Below are 15,299 nucleotides of genomic sequence, written 5' to 3'. Positions count from 1 at the left end.
TACTAACTATTTTTTGTTTAATTAGATTTCAGTCATTTGTCGTGGTTGATATTTTGACCACTGACCTCGAAAGATGATCTTACTACAGGAATTTTACTATAGTTTTTTAATTGATAAAACAGTTCGAGAAATGACTCTTTGATCGTATTTTAAAAGTTAGATTTATCTAAGTAGCCTACATTTTGTTATTTGGCGGAAACAGTACGTAACAATAGATCAGTCTTTGCACAACAACTCTTTCTGTAAACACACTCAGACTTAGCAATTAGCGTTTCTTTTTTTAAAAACTCTAAAAATAGTTCCTCTTCTTGCAAGGGCTTTTGAACGATTAGGATAATTTGATAATCTATTAAAATAAGCCGGTTTACTCACTCTCCAAAGTCGATGCCTTTTGAAGTAGGTCTTTTTGAAGTTCAGTCAGCTTGGAATAAAGCGAGGTGACTTCCTGGCTGTCGTCGTTTTTGATGGCCTCTTTTTCCTCTCTGAAAGATAATGGCAATATTAACAATTATAGTAATAATTTTATTTTATACTTCCATAAAAAAAGAAACGCAAAGACACGGAAAAATGCAAACAAAAAAAGAATAATAAATGTATGAAAAACGGTACAAAACGGAAACGATACGCTTTAAAAAATGGTGAAACAAATGAAAGATCAAGAAAGAAAAATAAAAGGCAAAAAAACCGAGAGAGAAACGAGAAAAGATACAAGAAATTTAATGTATGGAATACCAAAAAAAGGATGTCATAAAAAAAATCAAATACAAATAACTGAAAAAATAAAAAAAGAACGAGAAAATCAACAAACGGAGACAATAAACAAAAATAATCAAGTGAACGAATACATAACATAACAGCATTAAAAATATAACAGCATAAAAACTTAGGAAAGAAGGATAAAAGAAAGAAAAACCTAAGGATCAGGAAAAGAAAGAGAAAGAGAAGAAAAGGGAGATAGTGAGGGGTGATGGCGTTGAGGGGGGTGGTGGCAGTGAGGGTGGTGAGAGGGGGGAGAGAGCGAGAGAGGGGTGAGAGAGCGTGAGAGGGGGGAGAGAGAGAAGTATAAGAAAAAACCAAATACGAAAATAATAAAAGTAACATATTTAGAGTTATAAAAACCAATGGGGATGCATAGATCAATGCAACTATAGTAGTTCGAAAAAGAAATCACTGGATAAAATAACAATCAAAATATCTCTAGAAAAAATGAAATATGTACAACGAAACAAAAGGGAAAATAGTAGAAAATAACAAGAAAGAGAACTAATTGATACAGTAAAGCCAAGAAAGCATACGGAAAATTAAATCCTCGCCTAAGAAAAGAAAAAGAATTAATAAATAAAATTATACCGATATGAAAAAAAGCTAAAGCAATTAAATACCATAATAATAATAATAAAAATAAAAGGCACCAAAACAAAAGAATAGAAAAGCCAAAAAAAGTGTTAATACGTAAAAGAAACAATGGAAATAAAAGCATATCCTATACAAATAAAATAAAAAGAACCGATTAAAAATTCAGAGAAATAAAAGACATAAAACGATATCACATTGGAAAAAGAAAAGGTAAAACAAATGAATGAAACATCAAGGAAAAAAGAATGACAATAATACAGAAATAAACGAACAAAGAAAAAAAACCCACAATAGAAAAATTAAAGACAAATGGAGAAACAAATGAAACATCGATGACAGGGAGAAAATCCGAGAAATGCGACAAAAATAGAGAAATTAAGATAACAAAAACAAACGACCAATCAATAAATTAAAAAGGAAATGTAACAATATGAAACAAAGAAAGGATAAACAGAAAAACACAAAACATAGAATTGAAAACTAAAATAAAAGACAATGTGAAGATAAAGGAAAGATTAAAAAACAAAGAAATGAAATATAAGAAGAAATATATCTTTCAACGTCGCTGTATATTCTGTCGGTGCTGCGAGGTTTAAGGCATTCTCCTGTTGAAATTTTCCAGTTAAACGTTTCACCTGCTGTTGACATTTGAAATCCATTACTTCGAAATTTCATATAGGAAGTAATTTATGTCTTTCTGTATAGAAATAGTGAAGGACGGAATGTCCACTTTCCTTTTAGGAAAAGAATTTAAATGAATAAACGTGCGGGTTGCATGGTGTAAATTCATTATGGAATGCACATAATATTGAACAGCCAATTTGGTTAAACATCGGTTATAAATCAAGTACACACGAGTTATAAGAATTCCTTGTCGAAATTATGGAAAATTGAATTTATGAATTGAAATTATGGTACAAATTGTCGACTGGACATTATGATGCTTAAAAAAATATTTGAATGACAAATAAAAGTTTCGTCATGGTCCATGACAATCTTTCTGCGGAAGTAGATATTATACCGGATTCCCTCACAAAAGCATATTTTTATGGCTCACCCCGATTGCAAAGTAACCAAGACAGAAATTCGAATCGTGGAAAGGAAGTCCTTTTGACACTATTATTATTTTGCTCGAAGTTGCACGTTTTGGCGTGGCAAAATTGTTTAACCCACCTAAGACAAAGGTCTAAACTAATTAATAATTAATAACTAATTCCGCGTACAAGCCGGGTCGTCGATGGCCGAATCATTGTTTTCAATTTTATTTCGTACTACAAAACGTTTTGAAAACAATTGTTTTAAAAATTAATTTTATCAAGGAAAATGAATCTAGGTAATAGTGATAATCTAGTTGTATATTTTTACATTTAATTATAAAATTTAATTGTACGTAAATATTATGTTTTAAAACGTACACAATCGATTGACTATAAAATAATCATAAACAATATTTAAGAGAACAATTAATTTTATTAGGTTTTTTTAATTACTACCTGTATAAATAAAATATACATTTCGTAATTTGGTTATTTACATATTTACATTGTACACTGTATAGTCTTCAGGGAGTTGCCAACCTCTTGGTCTCCCTGTTTTGTGTAAGGTTAGTCCTTGATGAAGAAGTCCTGAGGCCATCTCCGCTTTAATCGGCGGACAGGATTGTAGGGATGGATTATGCTGGACATGGATTGGGCTACTGGGTTGGGGTGATTGGAGAGTTTGTCGTGGAACTGGGTGAATTTGGACGGGATTAATTTATTTACAAAGGGTATTTTGAGGTCATTGTGGAAGGTGGCGTTGGAGACAGTGAGGAGCGTTAACTATAATTCTAAGGACTTTGGATTCGAAGGAACGAATTCGTTGGATGTTAATAGGTTTGGCGGTGCCCCACATTTCTAATCAGAATGTCTAAATCTAGAGATTTTCTGGATTGGATTTGTGATTCGGCATTTAATATTGGAAAGGAAGTTAATTATTAAGGACGAAAACGAAGGAAACGGAAAAATAAAATTAAGGTTTAATGGTTTATTTGCGTTATGATGGCGGAGCTATGGCTGAGTTTGCATGTATCTATACAACTACATATTAGACATAGCCATGAGCAGCAATCTAGGCCCTATACTAGCAGATACAGTGACGACACAATTACTATGATCAAAGAAATGTGTGATGTTTAGTGACCGTTAGTTAATGATTATTTGTAGATCGAGAGATCTGGTGTGACGTAGGTTTTAGACGAACATTTTCTTTATCGTGCCAACGTTTCGATCTTTATTGAGATCATCTTCAGGGCTCAAAGTGTTTGTTTTCAGTCGTGTTGAGTGTCAATATCTCACTGGCATTCTCAACACGACACACGAGTATCACACATCTACACAGAAAACATACACTTTGAGCCATGAAGATGATCTCAATAAAGATCGAAACGTTGGCCCGAAAAAGAAAATGTTTTTTTAAACCTACGTCACACCAGACCGCATTACACGATCTTCATATGATCAAAGAATTTTCCCAGATTTACCGCGTCCCCACTCTGACACGATCAAATAAAAAGAGCAGAAGAAAAATTCACCTTTCACTGGTTTCACAACACCAACTTGACACCACAAGAAGAGCACCACACTGTATGAAATACTTGGTTTAAAATTTATATTTACATCTTAAATTGTATTTTTCCCAATCAAAATATGTTTTGTAATTTACCCAGGCCCTGAAAATGACCGAATAAAGATTGAAACATTGGCAAAAAAATGCAAAAGGTGTTTTCATAAACTACCTCATTATTGACCGCTCCTCGCGACTTAAACAGGAACACACACGCAAATAGGTAGGTTCAACCCACAAAAAGCCCTCGCATGGGAAGAGCCTGTTTTCTTTTTCCCCCTCGAGTGTTTGGAAACACGTGGGAAATCTTTGATGTGCTACGTCAAAAGGCTGGATACTAAAATAGTGTATTAACCTTCCGACGGCGATATTTGGACTCTGGCCAGCCCTTATTACTTCTAGCACGTCTATTAAACGAGTTTGTACCGACGACCCTGGGTACAAACACAGCTGTTCACGATTCGATGCTTCATGGCTATATTTGTGCTTTAACGACGGGTCTCCAATTGAAATATCCCCTTGAAATTATGTTTAGAATATGGATGATCTGATATCAGATATCAGCCGTTTCTAGAGTTATAGCTAAAATTTGTATCTGATCACATACTAAACTTTTAAGGTGTTAATTTAGCAGCATAACAAACTGAATTTAATATAAAATATTAGGTCAAAATGTTAGAATTAGAATAAGAATTACGAGACCTCTAGCCTCTCCCTGATGGATCAGGGGAGTCACCCACCTTGGTGCCTGAGCGACTCCGAGGTTGGGCTCTGATCGGGGGCCATCGACTTCTTTGGTCATTTCGGCGCCCTTCCAATCCCTAAAACTAGTCATTCTCACATTCACTCACACAATAAATACATACATACTCCTGTATAAAAACCCAATCTCAGATGCATATCCTGTGACTAGAATCCAGGTCGGAGGGTACTAGTTATTCCGCCCCGACCCGAAAAACTAATAAAAGAAAAAAAATAAATGGAAAAACTATATAAAATTAAGCTAACATGAGAATGAAAACCAAAGAAACGTAAAAAAACCTACACATGAAAGGTAAAGGCAAAGAAAAAATCCAAGTGAATTCCTCTATATTCTTTGTTTATTTGCATTTTCCTCGATGTTGGGTTGTGGGACGTGCAGCCATACAGAAAACACAGCGCAGTGCTCAATTCTTTAATTTGCCAACGTTTCGAATGATTTTCATTCTTTTTCAAGGCAACGCTGGAACAAAGGTAGAGCCTCTTTTGTCCACTTTTTTTCGGTGTTGGCATTAAAATCGGAGCCGTAATTCGTTTCGAAGTGGTAGTTCTTCAATTTTTTTTCTTCATCACTGTTAACAGTGGAAGGAGTAAAAGATTTCCAACTAAAAAGTGTATCAAATTAAAGCCCTTGACACGTAATTAGAATAGTACCGACATGAAGAAAAAAAAAATGAAAAAAAAAATGAAAAAAAAAATTGAAGAATTACCACTTCGAAATGAATTTCGGCTACGATTTTAACGCTAATACCGGAAAAAAGTGGGCAAAAGAGGCTCTACCTTTGTTCCAGCGTTGCCTTGAAAAGAATGAAAATCATTCGAAACGTTGGCAAATTAAAGAATTGAGCACTGCGCTGTGTTTTCTGTATGACTGCACATGCCACAACCCAACATTGAAGAATATAGAGGAAATTCTAGTCTGACAACACAAAACCTGATAGAGCAGACAGTGTTAAAGCCTTCTTCTGCAGTTTCATCCCTTTTTTGGTCTTATGTTCATCCTGAAGTTTGGAATAAATTCTTCTAAACTATTCAGAAAAAGTGAGATGCGTTCTGGTGTGATGTAGGTTTCAGAAAAACATTTTATCGTGCCAACGTTTCGATCTTTATTGAGATCATCTTCAGGGCCTGGGCTTTACAAACATTGTTTAAATTTAACAAATACATGTAGGATTTGGAAAAAAGTGAATTTATACAATGCAAAATACATTTTTTATATTCAATCAAAGTATTTCTGTGTTTCTAGGTATATCAATCTTTTTCTGAAACCTACATCACACCAGACCGCATCTCACGATTTCTGAATAATTATCGACTAACGGTCACTAATCACCACACATTCTTCTAAACATTAAACAAATATTTTTTCGATTGTCATAGAATACAATACACTTGTATATTGACCTATTAATCTTTTCTAACCGAAGAAAGGTTCGGAATATAAGCAAATACGACAGTTACGTTATGAAGCGAAATATTTGTTCGTAGTTTTTGCTTTTATTTATTAGTGCACAAAAATATTAAACAACAGTTCGGCATTTATGTTGAAACTGTTATTTATTAATATTTCCGTTCAAGGTAAAAGGAAAACAAACTTAACGACTTTGACTCCCATTGTTTTCCATTGCCTTTTATTTCCGATAGTTTTAAATCCAAATACGTCCCTGAGTCATTTGCCAACCGTTCACCGAACATCGGCCCGATTTGAAGGCCGTTATGGACTAATTGTTACGAACGACCCAACAACCCAGATATTTATTTAGAGGAGACAGTCGGAATCGTTGGCAAACTTCCCTCCTGCTTTGTTACTACAACAACTGGCGTTTCCCGAATTCCAACTGGAGGGGCGATCCCGATGTGGCGGTTCGATTCCATGAATTGGCGTTTATTCAAATTGAGAAGATGGAAAATGGTGATTAGCATCTGATTAAATAGAGAATAAGTGTTCTTATAAAAACAAAAATACAGTAGCTTTTCAAAAATATAATAATTCAAATGTGTTCATTTACATTCCATGCGATGGTCATCCTCCCTATATCACTTTTTTTTCCTTTCTCACATACTTTCGGCGTCCCTCTTTATATTTCTCTGATTCGCCCTCTATCACTCAATATATCTTCTTCCTCTATTAAATTTTTCCTTTCATACTCTATCTCACTCTTTCTTATATATCTATATCTCACTATACATATATATATATACTATATATACTATATCTCACTCTTTTTTATATCAAAACGACTCGCAAGATCTTTCTTTCTCACTTCTCTCTCTCTCTCTCTCACTCTCTCTCTCTCTCTCTGTCACACACACACACACTCTCCCTACCTCTCTCACTCTCTTTTCCTTTCTCATTTACTATATGTGCATTTAATTTTCTTAGTCTCTCTTTCTGTGTCACTCTTTCCACTTTCTTACTCTCTCCGTCTTCCTTCTCCACTATATTTTTTTTTTCATACTCTATCTATGATTCCACTTTCCTATTTTTTCTATCAAAAAGACTCGAAAGATCTTTCTTTCTCACTTTATCTCTCTCTCACTCTCATTTCCTTTCTACTTACTATCTGCATCCCTCTTTATATTTCTCTGTTCACCTCTTTAACTCTATTCATCTTCCTCCTCCATTATATTTTTTCTTTCAAGGTTTATCTCACTCTTTCTTTTTTTCATCAAATAGACTCGAAAGTTCTTTATTTCTCACTCTCTCTCTCTCTCTCTCTCTCACACACACACACTCCCTACCTCTATCCCTTTTTTTTTCTTTCCCACTTGCTATATGTGCATTTAACTTTCTTAGTCTCTCTTTCTATGTCTCTGTTTCCACTTTCTCATTCTCTCCATTTTCCTTCTCTACTATATTTTTTGTTTCATACCCTATCCCACTTTTCTCTATCAAAAAAGGTAGAAAAAATTTTTCTTTACCCTCCTCTCTCTTTTATCTCTCACACATTATTTCTATCTCTTAAACTCATACGCTACTCGCTCTTTCGCACTCTTTAACTCTTCCTTCTTTTTTTCTCTCTCTCCCACAACACACACACACACACAAACAAACAAACACTCTTTTCCCTCACTTTCTTTATTTATTGTTTTCCCTGTTATTCTTTTTCACTTTCTCGTACTCTCTGCGCAATTCTCATTCCCTCCTGACTTTTTCACTAGTTTTCTTTGTTTTACACACACTTTCTAACTATTTTTATATCTCATTCCTTATCTCTCTATCTCCCACTCTCTCTCTCTCTCTCACTTTTTATTTACTACCTTTATCACAATGTCCTCCGATCAAACTCCTCCCTTCTCCGTCTCTCTATCTTTTTAACCTGTGCTTCTTTACCTTTCTCTTTCTTTTTTCGCTCTTTCTACTCCCTCGCCATTTGTTTCTCTCATCTTCCTTTTCCCTACCTCCCGTTTATCGTCCGTCTATCTCGCTATATCATTTTTTCAAACTTTCTTTCTCTTCTTTTTCCTTTATCACTCTTTATTTCACTCCTTCATCCCTCATGTCCTTTCTATCAAACCCCCTCTCCCTCGAGGTTTTTTTTATTTTTGTATCAATTCTCCATTCCTATCTTCCTCTATGCTTTATCAATCTATCTATCTTTTAATCATGCTCTCTTTCTCTCTTTTTCTATCTCTCTCTCTCACTTTGACTCCACGACACGTTGTCTGTGCTTATCTGTGTATCTCTCACTTATTCTCGTTTTCCTTTATGCTTAACATCCATTGTCTATCTCTAACTTTCTTAAAATAAATTTGAATAAACGCTACAAATGTCTAAACAAACTTTAAGAGGTTTAGAAACGTATTCGGTCAACTAGATCTATAAATAAGCGAAGCAACTTTATCGATGCGACGTTTACAAGCCCGACTAGACGACAGCGCAATAGAAAACTCCTCAGCAATATTTTCTAGTGGCTGAACCCACTGACGAATAAGTTTTTTACATAATTACACCTTGTTAATATCTAATTTACATCCGTGCCAATATCAAGGTCGTTGATCTGATTTTTCACGGTGTCAACATCCTCACCGGTTCCCGAACAATTGAATCATTGTGTCACGTGAACATGTTGACTTAATAGAATAAAATTAGAACTTGAGAGGAGAAGCTGCTTTGTTTATTTCCGAGAGTGGCGTAAATCTTAATTTTAAATATTCATTTCCTTGCCAATAGTTCTCCGTACTTTGCCCTTTAAAAATGCACAATACCCCGAAGCAAATAATGTTTGCTAATGTTGCCAATGATAGTGTTTCAAATTAGTTAATCATTGTTGAGTCTAGCCTTAAGGAAAACCAACAAGCATATTATGACAGCTTATAGTTTTCGAATTTGGAAATACTCGTAAAATATAAATAAACACACTTGCGCTTTTAAGCCCTCACGTAAGAATAATTAACGTCCTGCAGCAGAAAATTACGCTAAAATGAGGATTAAGTCTTTGTAATTTACAAAAATTCGTAACAAGATTATTATTTCAACGTTTTAGTTGTTTCATTTTTCCCCATATCTTTCTAATATAAAAAATACCAATATTATTACATTACATACAACACTAAATTAAATAAATGGGATTTTATTTAGGGTAAAAAATTTCTGAAAGTTTGTCGTCGTTACCTAAAAGTCCACGTTACTTAAAAAACGCGTAGGTTTAAAGATTATTTAAAGCTGGGCTATTAAAGTAATTTTTTTGAGAAGCAGAACTTTTAATGTTTCAAGCTGGCCGCTTCAAAGGCAAGCTGTAATGTCAAAGAAATACGTTTATAAATTAACACACATAATTTTTTTAATTCAAACAACAAATCGAGTGTAAATAATTTAATGATGATAGATCGTTATTTATTACATTTCCACTGACGAACAGGGGAATCCTGATTACGTCAGGAAAAAGTACTCTACTCCCTTTATTTTCCACTTTAACATATTTCTTTCCCTCTCTCTCTTTAAATTCCTCACATTCTGTCTGTTTCTTGACTATCTTTGCATTTGTCTTTTTCACACCCACTTTCTATGTCTATGTTTATCTCTCACTGAATTCATCTTCCTCTCCTATTATCTTTTCTTCCTTTCCAACTCTAGCTCTCTCTCCCACTTTCTGTTTTTCTTAGTTAAAGCCTCTCTATCACTTGTATCATGTAACAATATCGCATTCACTCTTTCTCTATCCCGCTCTCTCTCTCTCTTTCTCTCTTTCTCCCTTTCTTTTTTCCTCTCACTTTCTGTCGGACTATCTTACTGATTGTGTATTTGTCTTTCTCACATCATCTTTCTATGTCTATGTTTATCTCTCACTGAATTCATCTTCCTCTCGTACTATCTTTTCCTCCTTTCAAACTCTACCTCATTATCTCATTTTCTATTTTTTTTTTGTGTTTGTTGGCAAAACATGATAAAGTATTTAAATGTAGCTCAATAATTTCGTCATCCACCATATTGAGCTATTTCTACCCTTATCCCTCATTCTCACTTTTATTCTCTTTCTCTTTCTTTGTTTCTTCCTTTCTTTCTTTCCTTCTTTATCGTTCTCTGTCTGTTTGTCTGCCTGCCCGTGAATATTTTCAGTCTATCTTCTTATCCTATGTCTCTGTTTCTCACATTCTCATTTTCTTTCATCCTTTCAATTCAACTCCACCTTAAGCTCACTCTCTCTCTCTTTCCATTCTCTCCTCTAATCCATTTCTCGGTCTTTTTCTCTCTATTTCTTTATTTTTGTTTGTTATTATAATAAGGTAAAGTATGTAAATGCAATTGTATAATTGCGAAATCACTTTTTGGACAATTGGTATCATTATCTCTCTCTCTCTCTCTCTCTCTCTCTCTCTCTCTCTCTCTCTCTCTCTCTCTCACTCTCTCTTTCTCCCTGCCAATCACTCTCCCCTTCTTTCTCTTCTCTGTGTGTCCTTCAATAATTTTCGGTCCCTCTTTCATTCTTTCTGTTCAACTCCCCCTCTCTTTCTAATTGACAGTTTCTCTTTCTCGTTCTCATTCTAATGCTCATTCTCATTTTCTCTCTCTCTCACTCTCTCTCTCTCTCTCTCTCTCCCCCAGTATTATTAAAATTAGTTAAATGTTGGGATAACAGACAATCTTGAGAACAAATATAGAAGAATCTCTTAAGATATCAATGTCTTTGAAACAGTGCAAATATTTAACGTCTTCTCATTTATCTTCTAATAACACTGAAGAAGGAAACAATCTGCTTGATACAGATCAGTACACCGAGGATAATTGTAATTGAAGGGAAGTGAAATAATGGACTATGAGGCAACCACTCAGATTACGCAACGTTTCGTTTATGGTTTTGTAAACGTTTGAGTCTTGTTTTTAATTTTATTTGGAGTTTTATGCACAACGTGTCAAAAACCGCGGTGGATCCAATTTATCGACAATCCGCATCCTTATATGGAATGTGTAAAAATGTAAGGGGGTTATTATTTTCCATTAAAAGGCAGGGGTCGTCTTTTGCATATAATATGTCAAATTATAAAACCTTGGGAGAAAATGTGAAATGCACTTAAAATACATACAGAAATTAATAAAAAGGTGAAACAGCTTTTAAAAGTGTGTAAGCTTAATGGACATAGGTGGTAAAAAAGTTACCGAAATACATTGTGATATTTACGATTTCTATCCGCCTCCAATCATAAAAATAAAGGAAGACGTACAATCCATCTGGCAAATATATTTTAAAATAACCAGAATAAGATAACCCACCCTGATTCTAATAATAATTCGAATAAAATCGTCAAAGCAAGGCCGGGTGGCCAAAGGGCCTACGTTGATGTTTTCCCTATTCAATATACCACCGGCTTAAATTAACGATCGGGGCCGAGGCTGGGCCACGCAATTGTGCAACGCTGAATTGTGATAGACACACCGAAGAACAGGTGCCATACCGTATAAAAGTGTCATCCCAAACCGTATAAATTTCTTTAAATAATTGCACTAACAAATAGAGTAATAGAGGCCTACTGGCGCGCCTATTATGTTGGCTCGATTAAACGGCCATGAGGTATGATCCGAGTTCAAAATAATTAAAATCTTGTTCTATTTCTTCAACAAAATAGGTATAAACAAGTTATAGAAGGAGAGAGGTNATTTATTATCTCTGATGATCACCTTAAAATATACATTCAAATACAAAAAGAAATATATTCGTATTTTGCTGTTTATTGTAAACTATGTGTATGTATTTTATCATTTTATTAATTACAACATAAATTTTTGTAATTAAACCAAAATAAATGAGATCAGAAATTCATGTATTAATCAAAATAATTTAATTATGACGGTTTGAAAGAAACTTCACTAAATACGAGAAAATCATTAAGAGATGGATTAAAATTTCACTAACAATTTATTTTATTATTAAATGATTTTAAGATGTTTTTGGTGAATGTTTTTTCAAACAAACTATCACAATTAATTCATTTTTATTAAAACTCATGAAATTCTACCCTCGTTTAATTTGGTTTACATAAAAATAAGTATTGTAAGTTGTAATAAATTGTAATTCGAGGTAAGGCTCTACGCAATCTTGGCTTTATTACTAGGTTTTCTAGAGATTTTAAAAACATCTTGGCAGTTAAAATATTATATCAATCCCTCATTCGTAGCCATCTGGAATATGCAAGTGTCGTGTGGCCCCCCCTTACTACGTTGGTGAGATTAGCGACTTGGAAAAAGTACAAAAGAAAGCAACCAGGATAATGGCCTTCAGATTTGGTCTTGCACACTTGAATTACTTGGAAAGACTGAACTGGCTTGGTCTTGAGTCGCTTATCTCCCGCCGTTTTTTTGCCGATCTCATTTGGGGTTGGAAATTGTGGAATGGGGCCATTGATATCCTGAACTTACATTTATGGCTATGTGTGCCTCAGCGACCGCTTACGAACCATAATTTGTTCTTTGTTTCACACTACAAAACAGAATATGGACTAAATTCACCCCGACCGAGGATAATGAGATTGCTGAATTATTATTCTAATGAAATAGATGTATTTCGCGATTCCTTGAGTTCAGTTAAAGTTAAATTAAAATGTTTACTTGCCTTGAATCATTAAGCCTTGTGTTTTTGTTATTACTGCTTAATTGTTCATTTGTTCTTTTTGTTATTATGTGCCTTTTTTTGTCTACTCCTCTTGTAGATTCTTTCTGTTGGAGTTATAATAAATAAATAAGTAATTAACGTAACGATAAAAATACTTACAATTAGTATGAAATAAACAACAAAATACGAGTGTTTTTTTTTGTCTGTGAGTGAATTTCTGGTCTTCGCGGACCGGTTGTCGGTTAATTGGTATCATCACCGAAAAAAGAACCTTAATTGACTTTTGGCTGAGGTTTAATACTGAATTGCGTAGGCCAAAAACTAAAATGTATAAATACGGTGGGGAAAGAACGGAAGTCTGACCAAGATTACGTTATAAGTTGACATAGCGTCTATGGCCAAAACACATTTATAAATCAAAGTAGACGTCCAACAAATCGCCTTACTGCGAACGACGGATCCCATAAGCTTAACTTAAGACTTAAATCAAATAAAAAAATAGATCTATATAGATATTAGCTAGGTTAAATATAGACGGTAATAAACATTAAACAATATATATTGCTAGAATCTAAACTGGCTGAACGAAAAACAAAAAACAAAAAAAAACTCGTCATTTAGTCCACTGAATCAATAATCTTGATAACAGTGTCTCGTAATAGTAAAATTTATGTATAGATATTAATCAGTGGGTGAAAAACATAACTGAAATATATTTCATTTTAAAATTGATAACGGCTGATAATTACAAATTTAAAAAAATGTAAGGCAACAACCAACAAATAAATACATTTTAGTAAATTACTTTACAATATATTGTATATAATTGTATCATTATTGATCTACATAAGATATGGAGTGATAGAGAAAGAGAGAGAGTGAGAGAGAGGGAGATTGAACGTTTTATTAAACTTATTATTCTTTTTATGTAAGGTCTTGGTTGAGATGAAAAAGTGAGTGTCTCGAGCGGGATTCGAAACCATCGAACTCGTTTTATTTAACCACGCAAAATTAGTCCTCGTGAGCCTTTCTTTCACTTAACGTGAGAAAATATGAGTGAGAGAGAGAAAAAAAGAGAGAAAATGAAAGACAGACAGAGAGAGAGAAGAAAGACAGAGATAGATAATGTGAGAGAAAAAGACAGAAAGTGAGATGGTGAAAAAAAGAGAACGAGAGGGACAGAGAGTGAATGAGAAAAAAGAAAAAATGAGAGAGAGAGAGAAAGGGAGAGAGAGAGAGAGAGAGAGAGAGAGTGAGCGAGAGGGAGGAAATCAGTATAAAAATTTCTTTGTTACCCCTTAGGCCAGGGAATTTATTAAATTATTCCACAGTATATTACATTACATATATAATTAATTATAATTTATTACTGTAATTAGTTATCCGATTATTATTATTATCTGATTAATTTTGCGAGGGCGTATGTATCACATAGATTATCTCTTAATCCTGATTAATGTGGTCATCTTATAGTATATATATAAATTGTATAGAGATGACCGAGCTGCTACTTTAGTTATGGTATGTTAAGTCGGCCAGCAAATTCGAAAAACGAAATAGACATTTTTAGTATTTATTTCGAGTCATTATCATTCGCTTTTATTGCAATTCGTGTACGAAATGTTAAAAATCCGCCGAGGTTCGAATTTCCATTCAAGTGCTCTGTTAAAAATAGCAGTTTATCACGGTTCAGCTTGTTCCTTCGTTTATTGGGCAATTTAATCTTCCGATTCTCAAATGGTCCAGTGAAAAACTGGGATAAACGCGGGGAGATTCTGAGGCAGAATTGGCCCCATCCTTTGACGTAAGCTAGTCTGACCGGGAGTTTATTATAACTTGAATCGCATCTACGGCCAAAACACGTTTATAAATCAAATCAGCCGTCCAAACTTATAGGCGAATTAAAAGGTTCACTGCGAATTGATCTCGTTATACACGGGCCATGAGTTTTAATTGAAAGAGACCTTAAAAAAATATACATAAAAAAACCGCGTGAGACAGATAGGATAAAGTGAAAATTTCGTTTTGTTGTTTCCAGGCCAAAATTTTAAAAGGTGTAGATTGCACAACTTCAAACAACACAATAAAAATGATTATAAAGGAAAAAAACAAGACCATAAATACAAGTTAATATTTTTATGATTACATATTGAAATTTTATCTATAAATAAATAACGAACCAAATTTACTTTACTGACAAGATTATAAGAATATATAAGAACAGGAAAAAACACACACTCTCTCTCTCTCTCTCTCTCTTTTTTCTCTCATTCGCACTTACAAATACGCGCTCTCTTTCAATCCCTCTACACCGGCTCCCTCGTTTTCACTCACATTCACATTCATTCTCTCTCTTTCTTTTTTGATGTTTGTTGCATAACAGGCTAAAGTGATGCAATTGCTATCCTTTTTCTTGTCCTTTTTTATTTATTTTTCCGTTACGTGTAGTTAATTTTTGCTGTTTTTTTGATTTCTAATCTTATGCGTGTTATTTGATCTAATCTCTCTCACTCTCACTCTCTCTCTCTCTCT

General features: G+C 34.0%; 1 protein-coding gene across 4 annotated transcripts in view; it reads right to left on the bottom strand.

Moving 5' to 3' along the window:
- LOC106661871 (golgin subfamily A member 6-like protein 22) overlaps window positions 1-15,299 on the bottom strand; it is a 43,975-nt gene that overhangs the window by 13,863 nt on the left and 14,813 nt on the right. For all 4 annotated transcript variants that reach the window (XR_001339790.2, XM_014385595.2, XM_014385597.2 and 1 more), the window contains exon 2: window positions 373-482. Coding sequence is in view for 3 of the 4 variants with exons in the window: in XM_014385595.2 (XP_014241081.1) it covers window positions 373-482 (110 nt within the window). In the remaining variant the exon portion in view is untranslated. The remainder of the gene's footprint in view (window positions 1-372; window positions 483-15,299) is intronic.

The sequence above is a fragment of the Cimex lectularius genome, unplaced genomic scaffold (genome assembly GCF_000648675.2).
Source record: "Cimex lectularius strain Harlan isolate CLEC.00 unplaced genomic scaffold, Clec_2.1 scaffold29, whole genome shotgun sequence".
In the NCBI taxonomy this organism is placed as follows: Eukaryota; Metazoa; Arthropoda; class Insecta; order Hemiptera; family Cimicidae; genus Cimex; species Cimex lectularius.
Note: the sequence above shows the minus strand (reverse complement) of the source record. Positions and strands in the feature narration are given on the sequence as shown.